Source organism: Panulirus ornatus, chromosome 71 (assembly GCF_036320965.1).
Source record: "Panulirus ornatus isolate Po-2019 chromosome 71, ASM3632096v1, whole genome shotgun sequence".
In the NCBI taxonomy this organism is placed as follows: Eukaryota; Metazoa; Arthropoda; class Malacostraca; order Decapoda; family Palinuridae; genus Panulirus; species Panulirus ornatus.
Window position 1 is genome coordinate 9,955,599 of NC_092294.1, and position 21,329 is coordinate 9,976,927.

The 21,329-nt window shown below is 43.6% G+C and overlaps 1 protein-coding gene across 5 annotated transcripts in view; it reads left to right on the top strand.

Moving 5' to 3' along the window:
* Window positions 1–20,926, top strand: part of LOC139747966 (uncharacterized) — a 41,972-nt gene extending 21,046 nt beyond the window's left edge. For 3 of the 5 annotated variants that reach the window (XM_071660477.1, XM_071660475.1, XM_071660478.1), the window contains 2 exons: window positions 10,780–10,952; window positions 12,086–13,393. In XM_071660477.1, the coding sequence (XP_071516578.1) occupies window positions 10,780–10,952; window positions 12,086–12,828 (916 nt within the window). In that variant the 3' untranslated portion in view covers window positions 12,829–13,393. Of the gene's footprint in view, window positions 1–10,779; window positions 10,953–12,085; window positions 13,394–19,888 lie in introns of those variants that run through there. The other 2 variants (XR_011712489.1, XM_071660479.1) reach the window with 2 other exon arrangements.
* The last annotated feature ends 403 nt before the right edge of the window (window positions 20,927–21,329 follow it).

Here is a 21,329-nt window from a genome sequence, read left to right on the forward strand (position 1 = left end):
CGAATAAAGTGCATATGAACGCGCACCTTCATAGAACATACAAACCTCCAACAGCCAGGATCGAACCCGGGACCCCTGTGCAAGAGGCAGGCATGCTAACCGCTAGGCTATGGGACTGTATAATAGGAAACAACTATCCGAAATACTAAGTACTCGAATACCCTTCGTCTCACAATGGTGAGCAACGGGGTCTATACCGGTTATTTCCAAAGACGCACATAGCCAGCTGATAGCGTTTTACCGAACCTAACTGTACAACGCGGAGGTATATGAATACGAATAAAGTGCATATGAACGCGCACCTTCATAGAACATACAAACCTCCAACAGCCAGGATCGAACCCGGGACCCCTGTGCAAGAGGCAGGCATGCTAACCGCTAGGCTATGGGACTGTATAATAGGAAACAACTATCCGAAATACTAAGTACTCGAATACCCTTCGTCTCACAATGGTGAGCAACGGGGTCTATACCGGTTATTTCCGAACAGACGCACATAGCCAGCTGATAGCGTTTTACCGAACCTAACTGTACAACGCGGAGGTATATGAATACGAATAAAGTGCATATGAACGCGCACCTTCATAGAACATACAAACCTCCAACAGCCAGGATCGAACCCGGGACCCCTGTGCAAGAGGCAGGCATGCTAACCGCTAGGCTATGGGACTGTATAATAGGAAACAACTATCCGAAATACTAAGTACTCGAATACCCTTCGTCTCACAATGGTGAGCAACGGGGTCTATACCGGTTATTTCCGAACAGACGCACATAGCCAGCTGATAGCGTTTTACCGAACCTAACTGTATAACACGGAGGTATATGAATACGAATAAAGTGCATATGAACGCGCACCTTCATAGAACATACAAACCTCCAACAGCCAGGATCGAACCCGGGACCCCTGTGCAAGAGGCAGGCATGCTAACCGCTAGGCTATGGGACTGTATAATAGGAAACAACTATCCGAAATACTAAGTACTCGAATACCCTTCATCTCACAATGGTGAGCAACAGGGTCTATACCGGTTATTTCCGAACAGACGCACATAGCCAGCTGATAGCGTTTTACCGAACCTAACTGTACAACACGGAGGTATATGAATATGAATAAAGTGCATATGAACGCGCACCTTCATAGAACATACAAACCTCCAACAGCCAGGATCGAACCCGGGACCCCTGTGCAAGAGGCAGGCATGCTAACCGCTAGGCTATGGAACTGTATAATAGGAAACAACTCTCCGAAATATTAAGTACTCGAATACCCTTCGTCTCACAATGGTGAGCAATGGGGTCTATACCGTTTTTTCCGAACAGATGCACATAGGCAGGTGATAGCTATGTGCGTCTGTTAGGAAATAACGAAGGGTATTCGAGTAGTAAATATTTCGGATAGTTGTTTCCTATAATAGAGTCCCATAGCCTAGCGGTTAGCATACCTGCCTCTTGCACAGGGGTCCCGGGTTCGATCCTGGCTGTTGGAGGTTTGTATGTTCTATGAAGGTGCGCGTTCATATGCACTTTATTCGTATTCATATTCCTCCGCGTTGTACAGTTAGGTTTGGTAAAACGCTATCAGCTGGCTATGTGCGTCTGTTCGGAAATAACCGGTATAGACTCCGTTGCTCACCATTGTGAGACAAAGTTTATTCGAGTACTTAGTATTTCGGATAGTTGTTTCCTATTATACAGTCCCATAGCCTAGCGGTTAGGATGCCTGCCTCTTGCACAGGGGTCCCAGGTTCGGTCCTGGCTGTTGGAGGTTTGTATGTTCTATGAAGGTGCGCGTTCATATGCATTTTATTCTTCTTCATATACCTCCACATTGTACAGTTAGGTTCGGTAAAACGCTATCAGCTGGCCATGTGCGTCTGTTCGGAAATAACCCTCATAGACCCTGTTGCTCACCATTGTGAGACGAGGGGTATTCGAGTACTTAGTATTTCGGATAGTTGTTTCCTATTATACAGTCCCACAGCCTAGCGGTTAGCATGCCTGCCTCTTGCACGGGGGTCCCGGGTTCGATCCTTGCTGTTGGAGGTTTGTATGTTCTATGAAGGTGCGTGTTCATATGCACTTTATTCGTATTCATATACCTCCGCGTTGTACAGTTAGGTTCGATAAAATGCTGTCAGCTGGTTATGTGTGTCTGTTCGAAATAACCGGTATAGACCCCGTTGCTCACCATTGTGAGCCGAAGGGTATTCGAGTACTTAGTATTTCGGATAGTTGTTTCCTATTATACAGTCCCATAGCCTAGCGGTTAGCATGCCTGTCTCTTGCACAGGCGTCCCGGGTTCGATCCTGGCTGTTGGAGGTTTGTATGTTCTATTAAGGTGCGTGTTCATATGCACTGAATTCGTATTCATATACCTCCGCATTGTACAGTTAGGTTCGGTAAAACGCTATCAGTTGGCTATTTGCGTCTTTGGAAATAACTGGTATAGACCTCGTTGCTCACCATTGTGAGACGAGGGGTATTCGAGTACTTAGTATTTCGGATAGTTGTTTCCTATTATACAGTCCCACAGCCTAGCGGTTAGCATGCCTGCCTCTTGCACGGGGGTCCCGGGTTCGATCCTTGCTGTTGGAGGTTTGTATGTTCTATGAAGTTGCGCGTTCATATGCACTTTATTCGTATTCATATAACTCCTCGTTGTACAGTTAGGTTCAGTAAAACGCTATCAGCTGGCTATGTGCGCCTGTTCGGAAATAACCTGTATAGACCCCGTTGCTCACCATTGTGAGATGAAGGCTATTCGAGTACTTAGTATTTCGAATAGTTGTTTCCTATTATACAGTCCCATAGCCTCGCGGTTAGCATGTCTGCCTCTTGCACAGGGGTCCCGGGTTCGATCCTGGCTGTTGGAGGTTTGTATGTTCTATGAAGGTGCGCGTTCATATGCACTTTATTCGTATTCATATACCTCCACGTTGTACAGTTAGGTTCTGTAAAACGCTATCAGCTGGCTATGTGCGTCTGTTCGTTAATAACCGGTATAGACCCCGTTGCTCACCATTGTGAGCCGAAGGGTATTCGAGTACTTAGTATTTCGGATAGTTGTTTCCTATTATACAGTCCCATAGCCTAGCGGTTAGCATGCCTGTCTCTTGCACAGGCGTCCCGGGTTCGATCCTGGCTGTTGGAGGTTTGTATGTTCTATTAAGGTGCGTGTTCATATGCACTGAATTCGTATTCATATACCTCCGCATTGTACAGTTAGGTTCGGTAAAACGCTATCAGTTGGCTATTTGCGTCTTTGGAAATAACTGGTATAGACCTCGTTGCTCACCATTGTGAGACGAGGGGTATTCGAGTACTTAGTATTTCGGATAGTTGTTTCCTATTATACAGTCCCACAGCCTAGCGGTTAGCATGCCTGCCTCTTGCACGGGGGTCCCGGGTTCGATCCTTGCTGTTGGAGGTTTGTATGTTCTATGAAGGTGCGTGTTCATATGCACTTTATTCGTATTCATATACCTCCGCGTTGTACAGTTAGGTTCGATAAAATGCTGTCAGCTGGTTATGTGTGTCTGTTCGGAAATAACCGGTATAGACCCCGTTGCTCACCATTGTGAGACGAAGGCTATTCGAGTACTTAGTATTTCGGATAGTTGTTTCCTATTATACAGTCCCATAGCCTAGCGGTTAGGATGCCTGCCTCTTGCACAGGGGTCTCGGGTTCTATCCTAGCTGTTGGAGGTTTGTATGTTCTATGAAGGTGCGCGTTCATATGCACTTTATTTGTATTCATATACCTTCGGGTTGTACAGTTAGGTTCGGTAAAACGCTATCAGCTGGGTATATGCGTCTGTTCGGAAATAACCGGTATAGACCCCGTTCCTCACCATTATGAGTCGAAGGGTATTCGAGTACTTAGTATTTCGGATAGTTGTTTCCTATTATACAGTCCCATAGCCTATCGGTTAGCATGCCTGACTCTTGCACAGGGGTCCCGGGTTCGATCCTGGCTGTTGGAGGTTTTTATGTTCTATGAATGTGCGTGTTTATATGTACTTAATTCGTATTCATATACCTCCACGTTGTACAGTTAGGTTCGGTAAAACATTATCAGTTGGCTATGTGCGTTTGTTCGGAAATAACCCTCATAGACCCAGTTGCTCACCATTGTGAGATGAAGGGTATTCGAGTACTTATTATTTCGAATAATTGCTTCCCATTATACAGTCCCATAGCCTAGCGGTTAGCATGCCTGCCTGTTGCATAGGGGTCCCGGGTTCGATCCTGGCTGTTGGAGGTTTGTATGTTCTATGAAGGTGCGCGTTCATATGCACTTTATTCTTATTCATATACCTCCGCGTTGTACAGTTAGGTTTGGTAAAACGCTATCAGCTGGCTATGTGCGTCTTTTCGGAAATAACCGGTATAGACTCCGTTGCTCACCATTGTGAGACGAAGGGTATTCGAGTACTTAGTATTTCGGATAGTTGTTTCCTATTATACAGTCCCATAGCCTAGCGGTTAGGATGCCTGCCTCTTGCACAGGGGTCCCGGGTTCGATCCTGGCTGTTGGAGGTTTGTACGTTCTATGAAGGTGCGCGTTCATATGCACTTTATTCGTATTCATATACCTCCACGTTGTACAGTTAGGTTCTGTAAAACGCTATCAGCTGGCTATGTGCGTCTGTTCGTAAATAACCGGTATAGACCCCGTTGCTCACCATTGTGAGCCGAAGGGTATTCGAGTACTTAGTATTTCGGATAGTTGTTTCCTATTATACAGTCCCATAGCCTAGCGGTTAGCATGCCTGTCTCTTGCACAGGCGTCCCGGGTTCGATCCTGGCTGTTGGAGGTTTTTATGTTCTATGAATGTGCGTGTTCATATGTACTTAATTCGTATTCATATACCTCCACGTTGTACAGTTAGGTTCGGTAAAACATTATCAGTTGGCTATGTGCGTTTGTTCGGAAATAACCCTCATAGACCCAGTTGCTCACCATTGTGAGATGAAGGGTATTCGAGTACTTATTATTTCGAATAATTGCTTCCCATTATACAGTCCCATAGCCTAGCGGTTAGCATGCCTGCCTGTTGCATAGGGGTCCCGGGTTCGATCCTGGCTGTTGGAGGTTTGTATGTTCTATGAAGGTGCGCGTTCATATGCACTTTATTCGTATTCATATACCTCCACGTTGTACAGTTAGGTTCTGTAAAACGCTATCAGCTGGCTATGTGCGTCTGTTTGTAAATAACCGGTATAGACCCCGTTGCTCACCATTGTGAGCCGAAGGGTATTCGAGTACTTAGTATTTCGGATAGTTGTTTCCTATTATACAGTCCCATAGCCTAGCGGTTAGCATGCCTGTCTCTTGCACAGGAGTCCCGGGTTCGATCCTGGCTGTTGGAGGTTTGTATGTTCTATTAAGGTGCGTGTTCATATGCACTGAATTCGTATTCATATACCTCCGCATTGTACAGTTAGGTTCGGTAAAACGCTATCAGTTGGCTATTTGCGTCTTTGGAAATAACTGGTATAGACCTCGTTGCTCACCATTGTGAGACGAGGGGTATTCGAGTACTTAGTATTTCGGATAGTTGTTTCCTATTATACAGTCCCATAGCCTAGCGGTTAGCATGCCTGCCTCTTGCACGGGGGTCCCGGGTTCGATCCTTGCTGTTAGAGGTTTGTATGTTCTATGAAGGTGCGCGTTCATATGCACTTTATTCGTATTCATATACCTCCGCGTTGTACAGTTAGGTTCGATAAAACGCTATCAGCTGGCTATGTGCGTCTGTTCGGAAATAACCGGTATAGACCTCGTTGCTCATCATTGTGAGACGAAGGGTATTCGAGTACTTAGTATTTCGGATAGTTGTTTCCTATTATACAGTCCCATAGCCTAGCGGTTAGCATGCCTGCCTCTTGCACAGGGGTCCCGGGTTCTATCCTGGCTCTTGGAGGTTTGTATGTTCTATGAATGTGCGTGTTCATATGCACTTTATTCGTATTCATATACCTCCGCGTTGTACAGTTAGGTTTGGTAAAACGGTATCAGCTGGCTGTGTGCGTCTGTTTGGAAATAACCGGTATAGACCCTGTTGCTCACCATTGTGAGACGAAGGGTATTCGAGTACTTAGTATTTCGGATAGTTGTTTCCTATTATACAGTCCCATAGCCTAGCGGTTAGCATGCCTGCCTCTTGCACAGGGGTCCCGGGTTCGATCCTTGCTGTTGGAGGTTTGTATGTTCTATGAAGGTGCGCGTTCATATGCACTTTATTCGTATTCATATACCTCCGCGTTGTACAGTTAGGTTCGATAAAACGCTATCAGCTGGCTATGTGCGTCTGTTCGGAAACACCCGGTATAGACCTCATTGCTCATCATTGTGAGACGAAGGGTCTTCAAGTACTTAGTATTTCGGATATTTGTTTCCTATTATACAGTCCCATAGCCTAGCGGTTAGCATGCCTGCCTCTTGCACAGGGGTCCCGGGTTCTATCCTGGCTCTTGGAGATTTTCATGTTCTATGAATGTGCGTGGTCATATGCACTTTATTCGTATTCATATACCTCCGCGTTGTACAGTTATGTTCGGTAAAACGGTATCAGCTGGCTATGTTCGTCTGTTTGGAAATAACCGGTATAGACCCTGTTGCTCACCATTGTGAGACGAAGGGTATTCAAGTACTTAGTATTTCGGATAGTTGTTTCCTATTATACAGTCCCATAGCCTAGCGGTTAGCATGCCTGCCTCTTGCACAGGGGTCCCGGTTTCGATCCTGGCTGTTGGAGGTTTGTATGTGATATATATATGTGTGTGTATGTGTGTGTATGCGTGTATATGTATGTATATATGTGTATATATATATATATATATATATATATATATATATATATATATATATATATATATATATATATTATCCTTGGGGATAGGGGTGAAAGAATACTTCCCACGCATTCCTCACGTGTTGTGGAAGGCGAATAGAGGGGACAGGAGTGGGGGGCCAGAAATCCTCCCCTCCTTGTATTTTAACTTTCTAGAAATGGGAAACAGGAGTCACGCGGGTTGTGCTCATCCTCCTCGTAGACTCAGATTGGGATGTCTAAATGTGTGTGGATGTAACCAAGATGTGAATAAAGGAGAGATAGGTAGTATGTTTGAGGAAAGGAACCTGGATGTTTTGGCTCTGAGTGAAACGAAGCTCAAGGGTAAAGGGGAAGAGTGGTTTGGGAATGTCTTGGGAGTAAAATCAGGGGTTAGTGAGAGGACAAGAGCAAGGGAAGGAGTAGCAGTACTCCTGAAACAGGAGTTGTGGGAGTATGTGATAGAATGTAAGAAAGTAAATTCTCGATTAATATGGATAAAGCTGAAAGTTGATGGAGAGAGATGGGTGATTATTGATGCATATGCACCTGGGCATGAGAAGAAAGATCATGAGAGGCGAGTGTTTTGGGAGCAGCTGAATGAGTGTGTTAGTGGTTTTGATGCACAAGACCGGGTTATAGTGATGGGTGATTTGAATGCAAAGGTGAGTAATGTGACAGTTGAAGGAATAATTGGTATACATGGAGTGTTCAGTGTTGTAAATGGAAATGGTGAAGAGCTTGTAGATTTATGTGCTGAAAAAGGATTGGTGATTGGGAATACCTGGTTTAAAAAGGGAGATATACATAAGTATACGTATGTAAGTAGGAGAGGTGGCCAGAGAGCGTTATTGGATTACGTGTTAATTGACAGGCTCGCGAAAGAGAGACTTTTGGATGTTAATGTGCTGAGAGGTGCAACTGGAGGGATGTCTGATCATTATCTTGTGGAGGCTAAGGTGAAGATTTGTATGGGGTGTCAGAAAAGAAGAGTGAATGTTGGGGTGAAGAGGGTGGTGAGAGTAAGTGAGCTTGGGAAGGAGACTTGTGTGAGGAAGTACCAGGAGAGACTGAGTACAGAATGGAAAAAGGTGAGAACAATGGAAGTAAGGGGAGTGGGGGAGGAATGGGATGTATTTAGGGAAGCAGTGATGGAGTGTGCAAAAGATGCTTGTGGCATGAGAAGCGTGGGAGGTGGGTTGATTAGAAAGGGTAGTGAGTGGTGGGATGAAGAAGTAAGATTATTAGTGAAAGAGAAGAGAGAGGCATTTGGACGATTTTTGCAGGGAAAAAATGCAATTGAGTGGGAGATGTATGAAAGAAAGAGACAGGAGGTCAAGAGAAAGGTGCAAGAGGTGAAAAAGAGGGCAAATGAGAGTTGGGGTGAGAGAGTATCATTAAATTTTAGGGAGATTAAAAAGATGTTTTGGAAGGAGGTAAATAAAGTGTGTAAGACAAGGCAGCAAATGGGAACTTCAGTGAAGGGCGCTAATGGGGAGGTGATGACAAGTAGTGGTGATGTGAGGAGATGGAGTGAGTATTTTGAAGGTTTGTTGAATGTGTTTGATGATAGAGTGGCAGATATAGGGTGTTTTGGTCGAGGTGGTGTGCAAAGTGAGAGGGTTAGGGAAAATGATTTGGTAAACAGAGAAGAGGTAGTAAAAGCTTTATGAAAGATGAAAGCCGGCAAGGCAGCAGGTTTGTATGGTATTGCAGTGGAATCTATTAAAAAAGGGGGTGACTGTATTGTTGACTGGTTGGTAAGGCTATTTAATGTATGTATGACTCATGGTGAGGTGCCTGAGGATTGGCGGAATGCGTGCATAGTGCCATTGTACAAAGGCAAAGGGGATAAGAGTGAGTGCTCAAATTACAGAGGTATAAGTTTGTTGAGTATTCCTGGTAAATTATATGGGAGGGTATTGATTGAGAGGGTGAAGGCATGTACAGAGCATCAGATTGGGGAAGAGCAGTGTGGTTTCAGAAGTGGTAGAGGATGTGTGGATCAGGTATTTGCTTTGAAGAATGTACGTGAGAAATACTTAGAAAAGCAAATGGATTTGTATGTAGCATTTATGGATCTGGAGAAGGCATATGATAGAGTTGATAGAGATGCTCTGTGGAAGGTATTAAGAATATATGGTGTGGGAGGCAAGTTGTTAGAAGCAGTGAAAAGTTTTTATCGAGGATGTAAGGCATGTGTACGTGTAGGAAGAGAGGAAAGTGATTGGTTCTCAGTGAATGTAGGTTTGCGGCAGGGGTGTGTGATGTCTCCATGGTTGTTTAATTTGTTTATGGATGGGGCTGTTAGGGAGGTGAATGCAAGAGTTTTGGAAAGAGGAGCAAGTATGCAGTCTATTGTGGATGAGAGAGCTTGGGAAGTGAGTCAGTTGTTGTTCACTGATGATACAGCTGATTCATGTGAGAAACTGCAGAAGCTAGTTACTGAGTTTGGTAAAGTGTGTGAAAGAAGAAAGTTAAGAGTAAATGTGAATAAGAGCAAGGTTATTAGGTACAGTAGGGTTGAGGGTCAAGTCAATTGGGAGGTAAGTTTGAATGGAGAAAAACTGGAGGAAGTAAAGTGTTTTAGATATCTGGGAGTGGATCTGGCAGCGGATGGAACCATGGAAGCGGAAGTGAATCATAGGGTGGGGGAGGGGGCGAAAATCCTGGGAGCCTTGAAGAATGTGTGGAAGTCGAGAACATTATCTCGGAAAGCAAAAATGGGTATGTTTGAAGGAATAGTGGTTCCAACAATGTTGTATGGTTGCGAGGCGTGGGCTATGGATAGAGTTGTGCGCAGGAGGGTGGATGTGCTGGAAATGAGATGTTTGAGGACAATGTGTGGTGTGAGGTGGTTTGATCTATTAAGTAATGTAAGGGTAAGAGAGATGTGTGGAAATAAAAAGAGCGTGGTTGAGAGAGCAGAAGAGGGTGTTTTGAAATGGTTTGGGCACATGGAGAGAATGAGTGAGGAAAGATTGACCAAGAGGATATATGTGTCGGAGGTGGAGGGAACGAACATGCAGGAGGGTGAAAGGCGGGCAAGGAATAGAGTGAATTGGATCGATGTGGTATACCGGGGTTGACGTGCTGTCAGTCGATTGAATCAGGGCATGTGAAGCATCTGGGATAAACCATGGAAAGTTGTGTGGGGCCTGGATGTGGAAAGGGAGCTGTGGTTTCGGGCATTATTGCATGACAGCTAGAGACTGAGTGTGAACGAATGGGGCCTTTGTTGTCTTTTCCTAGCGTTACCTCGCACACATGAGGGGGGAGGGGGATGGTATTCCATGTGTGGCGAGGTGGCGATGGGAATGAATAAAGGAAGACAGTGTGAATTGTATGCATGGGTATATATGTATGTGTCTGTGTGTGTATATATATGTGTACATTGAGATGTGTAGGTATGTATATTTGCGTGTGTGGACGTGTATGTATATGCATGTGTATGGGCGTGGGTTGGGCCATTTCTTTCATCTGTTTCCTTGCGCTACCTCGCAAACGCGGGAGACAGTGACAGAGCAAAATAATAATAATAATAATAATAATAATAATAATAATAATAATAATAATCCTAAATATAGATGAGGGTGTAGGATCTAATTTGAGTTTTATGTAGTTTTGAACAGGAGTTTAAATGGAGTGTTGTATGTGACTGCAACTGATCCACTCCATGGAATGGGGAATGGAGTTGATGATGATAAGATAACTATATAGGCTGAGTAACAAGTGAAATGTAAAGCTTGATAGTGAAGATCTTTTTTAAGTTTTGGAAAGAATTGTATATGAATTAGTTTCATCTTGAATTTGAGAGGAAATATATGATGATGTTTTGATATCTTGTGTAGTGTCCTTTGGAGACTGAAGCGATATTATATTGGTAATTTATAACCTATTGTGTTTGTTCTCACAGTTAATGTGTCCTGACTCTTTCAGCTTGTGTACAACACTATGTCTTCAGTGGGAACCAGAAATTATAGCCATTGCCCCTATGTACCTAGCAGGAAAGCTAAGTAAATTTGAAGTGACTGATTGGACGGGGAGAATACCTAAGCACAAACGTTGGTGGGACATGTATATTGAAGGCATCTCCATGGACTTGTTAGAAGGTACAGTACTCATTTGTAAATGTGTACAGCCAGTATTTACAATAAAAACTAAAGGCCTTTTAGCAGAGTGTTCTTTGTGTCATTCTGAATGTTTTGATAATACCTTTGCCACATGCAGTGTGAACCTCTTTTTATTTTTTATATGATTGTGTTGTCAAAATCAGTGGCATGAATTTTTGTTTTCAGATCAAAGATCTGAGTGTGAAAAAAAATGAGTAAAATCTAGCTGGAGTAGTGGAATGATTGAGAGAAAATATGAGACTTCCCTTTCTTCATAATTCTTCTTATGGCCAGGCACATAAGCACTACTAATCACCAGTCTCTCATAATCCACTTTCATTTTTACCCACGTCAGTCTGGCATTCACTTCTTTACACTCTTTCACATATTCCCACAACCCCTGCTCCAACAGTGGTGCTATCAATTTCCTTATCTCTTGCCCTCACACTAACCTCTAACTTTACCATAAAGACAATCCTCTGCTGTTCTTCCCCCTTACCCTTGGGCCTTGTTTCACTCAGAGCTAGAACATCCAGGTTCCTTTCCTCAGACATACTATCTATCTCTCCTTTCTTGTCTTGGTTACATCTACACACATTCAGATACCCCAGCCAGAGCCTTCAGGGAATGGATATGCCCTGCTTGGTTGCTTTGTTTCTTCTATCTATATAGAAACTGAAATACAGGAAGGGCAGAGTTTCCAACCTTCTTGCTCCCACCCTTTTCAGTCTCCTTTTGTGACACACTGAGAATACATGGGTAGAATTCTTTCTCCCGAGGGATAATTATTATCTTACTGATGGATATATTAAAATGGTAATTTAGTCAACATTGAATTTACATTATAACAGAAGAATTTAATTAAATGAGCTTCTTTAGCTATTGGATGGTTGCAAGTTTTTGCTAAATATTTGTAGAATATTTAACATTCATGTAAGTGATTCTGAAATATAATTACCAAAGTTGGTACCTTGCATGACAAAATGAATTGAGATGGTCTTACTGGGTATTCATATATTATGGTTTTCTATGTAGGACACTTTTTGGAAACTTCTTGACCATTACTCTGAACTTCTTTCTGACGTCTTTCACCATATTCTGAACTTTTACTTTGTAACTCGTGTGTTTTTCAGATATCTGCCACCAAGTTCTGGACCTGTACTCACCCAATAGAACTGAACCAGTATCAAGTTCTGGAGAGACCCCTGTCACTACACCAGGAACCCCAAGACGACCATCATCACCAACACAGACACCAACCTCAGCACCACCACCAGTGAAAAAACCTAAGAAAGAAGAAGTAAAATCTTCCCCAGCCAAGACAGAAAGTACTACCCCATCGCAACCTTATCAGTACCCATACCATTATCCAAGTTATCCTTCATCTTACACTTCCCAGAGTTCTTCCCAAGGAACATCCACTGCTGCTGCTGCTGCTGCTGCTGCTGCTACCCAGCGCTACTCATATACATACCCTTCATCTGCTACACAAGGGCCACCACCACAAGCTCCACCTCAAGCACCCCCTCCGACTTACCAACCCCCTCAGAGGCACTATCCACCTCCTACAGCAACAGCCTCCCAGGCTCCTCCTCCACATTACACCTCTCAGCCTCCTCCTACACACTATTCCTCAACTACTTATCCTTCATCCTCATATCATCCCCCACCTACTACAACGCACTACCCTACACCTCCTACGAACCAACCTCCTCCACAAAGCCATTATGCCCCTCCCCCTCATGGATCCGCTTCTTCTTCTTACTACGCACCACCACCTACCACTGCCAACCAACCCAGCTACCCAGGAGCAGGACCATCCTCATCTTATCCACCACCAAGCTCCTATTCTCACTCGAGTTCTAGACAATATTGACCCTCTTTTATCATTATATTTTTGTTAAGGTTATCCATAGGTACTTGTTTATGACCTTGGTGTATAGTTCTGTTATCTGACCATAGCATTTATACTTACTATGAAGTGAAGTGTGTAAACTTATTTTATTGACAGGCTTAAAATGTGCATGCATTTGAGTATTTGTCAACTGATGGAACATTTTCTTGGAATCTAGATAAAAGTAAAGGTAAGGATATATCAGGATTTTATTCTTCAATATATGTCTATCATCAGTAGGTATATTAATACCCAATAGTTTGTATAGAAATCATTCATTTACAAAGTACTGTATGAAATTCCAAGAAATGTTTGTCTGCAGTCACTTTGGTTGTCTGAATAAAAGCAGGGATACATCATGAAGTTTCATGGTTAGAGTTGATGAATATTGCATGCTTGAGGGACCAATTTTTACTGAGTTCTTTATGGTATGAGAGAGGTGGTTATTGTTCATTTTACTACTGCACTGACTATCCAGTATTAGGATGTGATGATCTCTCAAACATTTCTGTACTGTTTCATAGAAATAAAGTGCAAGTGAGAAATAGTCTTGATTGAGGAACTCCTGCAACTTTGATTTTTTTGTGGTATGTGATGAAAACCAGAGGTGATCAGAACTCGCAAGAAATTAAACTGCATGGACTGTATGATCAATTAATCATACAACCTCAAGATTTCATTTGTGTGGCTCCTTCAACCAACAGGCTGCAAAGCAATGGGAAACATGGATATGAAGGACTCCTTTGGAGTAAGACATTCCTCGACAAGATATGGACTGCATTGTGTCCAGTGATGATGATATAATGTTGCTGAAGGTGACTCTACGCATATCAGAGGAGTCTGGTAACCCCAGGAATGTAAATGAGGATAGGTAACACAGCATTGGAAGAGGAGTTATATTGATGTTCATGAATATATATGAACTCGAATATAACTGCTTCCATGCTGTGTTGTCTCCAAATTCAAACTGAACATTGCATATATTGTGATCAGTTGCTAGTCATCTATCAGCTTTATTAGCCCACCATGGAGAAGTGTTTTTGTGATAAATTTACACACTGCATTTTGTTTTTTGATGAACTTACAGACTGCATTTTTCTTCAGGTCAGTATGGTTATGTCTTAATCATAAGACATATAACCAGTTTTGTAAAATGTTGAAAGTTAGAGAAGAACTCTCATTTGTTTTCTTTGAATAGCCTGTGGCTTTAGATAATCTATTTTATTTCGTATGTAATTGACTTCAGTACAGCCAAAGGATGAATTAACCCCTTAGATTTATTGGGTTCCTACCTCAAATAGAGCATCTTCATAAGGTGTTTGTTTCAGACCCTTTACACCGTCATTTACTGTAGGTGAAGTATTAAACCCAGTATTAGGTGACTAGTCCACTTTTCCCATCTGAAACTTTCAAGTTGTATTTTAACCCTTAAACTGCTCTGTTCATCTTGCAAAGAACCTGATAGACCTACTTTGTTGACATTTGACATATTAAGGATTCCCACCTTTGTTTAAAATCCCTGCAGATGATTGTTCCCCCCCCCCCCCCCCCCCCCCCCCCAATTATCCATAGCACACAGTTAAAGCTGGAAAAAATCTTGTATTTCATTCACCCACAGGATGTCAGAGTGTATATATTTCATATGAGTGGGAAGCCTGATGGCACTCACTGCTGTAATTAGTTTGGGTATAAGTGTTGATGTTTTTGGTGAAAATTTGATGTTTGTTTATTTTTTCATGTAACTAAAGTTCCGTGTGTGTAAGTAACATATAAAGATGTGTGTGAAAAAATGTTTTTTGTACTGCTTCTTATGTTGGTGAGGTAGCACCAGGAACTGACTAAGAAAGTACCTCATTTACTCTAATCCATTCTCTTGCTGTCATGTATGATACACTAAAACCACAGCAACAATCCACAACATCCACAACCAGGATCCACAGACCTTTTCTGTGGTTTCCTATAGCTGTTTCACATGCTGTAGTTGACTTCATTGACCACATGTCGCCCCTTTTTACCACATCACTCCTATTTACTCTTCCCTCTGCATATGTTACACCATTCTGCATAGTCATGCCCCAAGGAAACAAAATCTTTTCCAATCTGTCCTTCCATTCCAATCCATCCTTCCATCTCTCCCATTTCCTTGTACCCTGTGCTTCCGTCATACTCTCCTTACTCAGTCCCTCCATATGTCCAAGGCATTTCAGAACACTTTCTTTTTCCCTGAGGATCGGGGAGAAAGAATCCTTCCCAAGTATTCCCAGCATGTCATAAAAGGTGACTAAAAGGGATGGGAGTTGGGGGCTGGAAATCCTCCCTTCCAGTTTTTATTTTTCCAAAAGAAGGAACAGAGAAGGAAGCCAAGTGAGGATTTTTGTCTCTAAGGCTCAGTCCTCTGTTCTTGATGCTACCTTGCTGATGTGGGAAATGACATTTATGTATAAAATATATATACATATATGGTAGGATTGATAGAGATGCTTTGTTGAAGGTCTTAAGAGTATACAGAGTGGGAGGTAAGCTGCTAGAAGCAGAGAAGTTTTTATCAAGGGTGTAAGGCATGTGTATGAGTAGGAAGAGAGGAAAGTGATGAGGGTTGGTCTGTGGCAGGGGTGTGTGATGTCACTGTGGTTGTTTGATTTGTTTGTGGTTGGGGTGGTGAGGAGGGTCAATGTGAGTCTTGGAGAGGGGGGGTTGGTAGTGTGCAGTTTGTGGGGAATGGGAGGGCTGGGGAACAATGTGGTATACTGGGGTTGACATGCTGTCAATGGACTGAACCAGGGCATGTGAAAAGTCTGGAGTAAACCATGGAAAGGTCTGTGGGGCCTGATGTGGAAAGGAAGTTGTGGTTTTGGTGCATTACATGTGACAGCTAGGGACTGAGTGTAAACAAATGTGGCCTTTTTTGTCTGTTTTCCTAGCACTGCCTCACTGATGTAGAGGGTGGCGATGCTGTTTCTTGTCAGGTAGGGTGGCACCAGGAATGGATGAAGGAAGCAAGTACGAATATGTACATGTGTATATATGTATATGTCTGTGTATGTATGTATGTATACGTTGAAATGTATAGGTATGTATATGTGCGTGTGTGGGCGTTTATGTTTATACATGTGTATGTGGGTGGGTTGGGCCATTCTTTTGTCTGTTTCCTTGCACTACCTTGCTAACAAGGGAGACAGCGACTAAGTATAAAAAAAGATAATAATGTATATTGCTGTGTATGTATATGTTGATATGTATATGTACATGTATAAGTGGGTATCATATATGTGTGGATGGGTCTTTCTTCATCTTTTTTCTGGGGCAAGAAGCAGTGGTCAAGTATGATAAATAAATGAATATTATTTATTTATTTATTTTGCTTTGTCGCTGTCTCCTGCGTTTGCGAGGTAGCGCAAGGAAACAGACGAAGGAAATGGCACAACCCACCCCCATACACAATGTACACACACACATGCCCACACACGCAAATATACATACCAATACATCTCAATGTACACATATATATACATACACAGACACATACATATATACCCATGCACACAATTCACACTGCCTGCCCCTATTCATTCCCATCGCCACCTCGCCACACATGGAATACCATCCCCCTCCCCCCTCATGTGTGCGAGGTAGCACTAGGAAAAGACAACAAAGGCCCCATTCGTTCACACTCAGTCTCCAGCTGTCACGCAATAATGCCCGAAACCACAGCTCCCTTACCACATCCAGGCCCCACACAACTTTCCATGGATTACCCCAGACGCTTCACATGCCCTGATTCAATCCATTGAAAGCACGTCAACCCCGGTATACCACATCGATCCAATTCACTCTATTCCTTGCCCGCCTTTCACCCTCCTGCATGTTCAGGCCCCGATCACTGAAAATCTTTTTCACTCCATCTTTCCACCTCCAATTTGGTCTCCCACTTCTCCTCGTTCCCTCCACCTCCGACACATATATCCTCTTGGTCAATCTTTCCTCACTCATTCTCTCCATGTGCCCAAACCATTTCAAAACACCTTCTTCTGCTCTCTTAACCACGCTCTTTTTATTTCCACACATCTCTCTTACCCTTACATTACTTACTCGATCAAACCACCTCACACCACACATTGTCCTCAAACATCTCATTTCCAGCACATCCATCCTCCTGCGCACAACTCTATCCATAGCCCACGCCTCGCAACCATACAACATTGTTGGAACCACCATTCCTTCAAACATACCCATTTTTGCTTTCCGAGATAATGTTCTCGACTTCCACACATTCTTCAAGGCTCCCAGGATTTTCGCCCCCTCCCCCACCCTATGATTCACTTCCGCTTCCATGGTTCCATCCGCTGCCAGATCCACTCCCAGATATCTAAAACACTTTACTTCCTCCAGTTTTTCTCCATTCAAACTTACCTCCCAATTGACTTAACCCTCAACCCTACTGTACCTAATAACCTTGCTCTTATTCACATTTACTCTTAACTTTCTTTCACACACTTTACCAAACTCAGTCACCAGCTTCTGCAGTTTCTCACATGAATCAGCCACCAGCGCTGTATCATCAGCGAACAACAACTGACTCACTTCCCAAGCTCTCTCATCCACGACAGACTTCATACTTGCCCCTCTTTCCAAAACTCTTGCATTCACCTCCCTAACAACCCCATCCATAAACAAATTAAACAACCATGGAGACATCACACACCCCTGCCGCAAACCTACATTCACTGAGAACCAATCACTTTTGGTTATCAGGGAGTGATATGATCTTGAGGGAGGTTGTGTGAGAGGGAGCAAGTTACCGTAGACTCCCAGGGAGGGGGAGAGGACCACTGTAGGGAGTCAGGGAGTATACAGCACTGAGCGTGTGGCGGTGGCTGACAACACACAGCTGTCAGTGAGGGGATTGCGCCGGCATGTGCCAGGCGTTGTCGTCAGTCTTGGAGTGCGTGCGCTGACGTCCTGTGTCAGGAGGAGACGTTCCGACATGCGCCAGGCTGTGAGGTGCTGATGTACTTCAGCTGGTGAGACGTCATTGGAAAGAGCGACTTTGATGCTGCAGAGAGCGAGTCTTTCTTGCTTATCAGCGAGCGAGCCGATTTTGCTTATCAGGGAGCAAGCCATTCTTGCTTATCAGGGAGCGAGTCGTTCTTGCTTATGAGGGAGCGAGTCGTTCTTGCTTATAAGGGAGCAAGCCGTTCTTTCTTATAAAGGAGCGAGTCGTTCTTGCTTATCAGAGAGCAAGCCGATCTTGCTTATCTGAGAGTGAGCCGATCTTGCTTATCAGAGAGCGAACCGTTCTTGCTTATCAGAGAGCGAACCGTTCTTGCTTATCAGCGAGCGAGTCTTTCTTGATTATCAGGGTGCAAGTCGTTCTTGCTTATCAGGGAGCGAGCCGCTATTGCTTATCAGGGAGCGAGTCATTCTTGCTTCTCAGGGACTGAGCCATTCTTGCTTATCAGAGAGCGAGCCGTTCGTCCTTATCAGGCAGCGAGCTGTTCTTGCTTGTCAGACAGCGAGCCATTCTTGATTATCAGGGAGAGAGTCGTTCCTTATCAGGGAGTGAGCCATTCTTGCTTATCAGGAAGCGAAGCGTTCTTGCTTATCAGGGAGTCAGTTGGTCTTGCTTATCAGGGATTGAGCTGTTCTTGCTTATCAGGGGAGTGAGTTGTTCTTGCTTATCAGGGAACGAGTCAGTCTTGCTTATCAGGGAGCGAGCTGTTCTTGCTTATCAGGGAGTGAGTCAGTCTTCCTTATCAGGGAGCGAACTGTTCTTACTTATCAGGGAGTAAGTTGTTCTTGCTTATCAGGGAGCGAGTCGTCGTGCTTGTCAGGGAGTGAGTCGTTCTTGCTTATCAGGGAGTGAGTCGTTTTTGCTTATCAGGGAGAGAGTTGTTCTTGCTTATCAGGGAGTAAGCCGTTCTTGCTTATCAGGCAGTGTATCGTTCTTGCTTATCAGGGTGTGAGTCGTTCTTGCTTATCAGGGAGTGAGTTGTTCTTGCGTATCAGGGAGCGAGTCGTTCTTGCTTATCAGGGAGAGAGATGCTCTTGCTTTTCAGGAATTGTGTAGTTCTTGCTTATCAGGGAGTCAGTTCATCTTGCTTATTAGAGAGCGAATTATTCTTGCTTATCAGGGAGCGACTCGTTCTTGCTTATCAGGGAGTGAGTCGGTCTCTCTTTTCAGGGAGCGAGCCGTTCTTGCTTCTCAGGAAGCGAGCCGTTCTTGCTTATCAGGGAGCGGGTCATTTTTGCTTATCAGGAATTAAGTCGTTCTTGCTTATCTGGGAGTCAGTTGGTCTTGTTTCTCAAGGAGCGAATTCTTCTTGCTGATCAGGGAGCGAGCTGTTCTTGCTTATCAGAGAGCGAGCCGTTCTAGCTTATCAGAGAGCGAGCCGTTCTTGCTTATCAGAGAGTGAGCCGTTCTTGCTTATCAAGGAGCGAGCTTTGAATTAAACCATGAATTTGGCATCTTGTGTCTAGTCTGGCCAGGGAGCGGCAGCTTATCTACTGGATCCTACTGAGGTAGGCTAGGGTCGGCTGGCCACGGAGCAGCAGCTTGTCTACTGGATCGCGCGATGAGGTAGGCTAAGGTGAACCGGAGTGACGAGAGGTTGGTGCTCAGAGGTCGCATGATCACTCTCCTTGATAATGTTTTGTCCATACGGGTGGTGGAGAGCAGTAACCTTAACAACTTAATGGAAGTTATGAGTGTCTGTGAAAAGGCGTGGGGGAAATGGCAGCAATAATGAAGGCTGCATAGAGAATGAGGTCCCTGCATCAGAGTTTATTAGCAGCCAAATACTTCGGGTGACTATATTTGATTATGGCTAAACCTTGATAACAATGAAGTAGGCAATATAAATGGAAATATTATCATCATTACTGTAACCACAATTTCATACTAAAGATATTATGTAGATTATGTAAAAGTTGTTAAATTAGGCTTATAACTATCTAAACTTGATAATTGAAATTGAAATGTTCAATTTAGGCAACCGATTGTATCCATTCCCTGTGAACATGGTTGTGTTTTATTATTTGGCAGAGAGAACAGGAGCTGCAAAGGTGACCTCCCTCCCCGTTGAGCGACAGGCGAATATTGCACGACAAAGGAACACACCACAGAACTCCAGCGAAGAATGAACGCCTGAGGGAACAGCACACATCCCGAGCGAAACTCAGATTCTGGTCTGAAGCAGTGTTCACGGAGGTGATGTGTGTGTCTCCAACTCTCATGGCAAGGTTCACTGCTGGAGGAGGAACTGTACCAGGCAGGAAGTTAATGATTTGTTGCTGTTCAAAGATTTAGAACGTCGTATTTATGGTAATAAAAAATTCATGCGGATACCCAAATGTTAATGATATACTGTTTATACAACACAAATGATATAAATCCTGCCGAACCAGTACAATAAACGTTAAAATCATACAATGTTCCACAGGCACAAATGACCGAGCCAAGATGAGCGAGGAGGCAAGTTCATGTCACTTTACCTACTGCATCTAGAGGAAAGTGACATTGCATGGCCTGGGTGACGTTTTCCACATTGGAGGTCACTTTACTGCAACGACTGTAGCAGTAACTGCTGGAGGAACGTTTCTTGCCGTCTCTTCGGGCGTGGGGTTTACCTCTCCCTGCCGGGCATGTCATTTCTATTAGCGACAGGTTCCCCGTCCACACTGCTCGTGTTGTTGAACGCTGGTAGCTAGGAACAAGACACCCTACAGCTCCTGGACTATACCAGCAAATAAGTGGACGTGATTGTCATTGAGCATATTTGGGCAGAAATGGCGTACACCTGGCCAGCAGGAGACGAGAAGTGTAGCCATCAACTACTGAACCACGTCTACGCTCTTCGGGAACTCTGCAGGCTGGACAGGGTACTGAATTGTACCTAAAAGTTGAGTTTTATTTGTCTCTAGAAATTGATAAGTTTATTATTGCTTAGTATACATTAGTGTCAATAATAAGCAGAGGACAATGTGTACTTATACGATATGTAGAGGAAAATATGTGTATGTGATTTATTCACGTTATGGAGGGTTGTTCTTGCCCAGTTGTGAATTAAATGGCAGCCACCAACATTTTTTTTTGTCTCTCCAGCTGTATGAATTTATGATCGAGTGATAACGATTACAATAAGATATTTGATCTTTTAATTGTTTGATTTTATGTCTATTGTTTTTAAGCTGTATTGAAGGCAGAACCTCCCACCAACACATAGCAACGCACCAGTGTGATACGATCGAAGAATCGTCAGTAAAGAGAAAGAAATCAGTGATTTGAGTATCGGCCAACCTTACTGCTGACGAATGATGGAGTGTATCCATGTCCTGCTTACGAGACGGACAAATCCATAGTGATAGGAGTATCCAAGTGAATATCATAATGGGGAAATCGTGTGGCATAATTGTAACCTATTTCCATAATATCAGTAGTGTTCAGTTAAGTATACACCTTGCTGCTCAGATACCAAACCGTACAA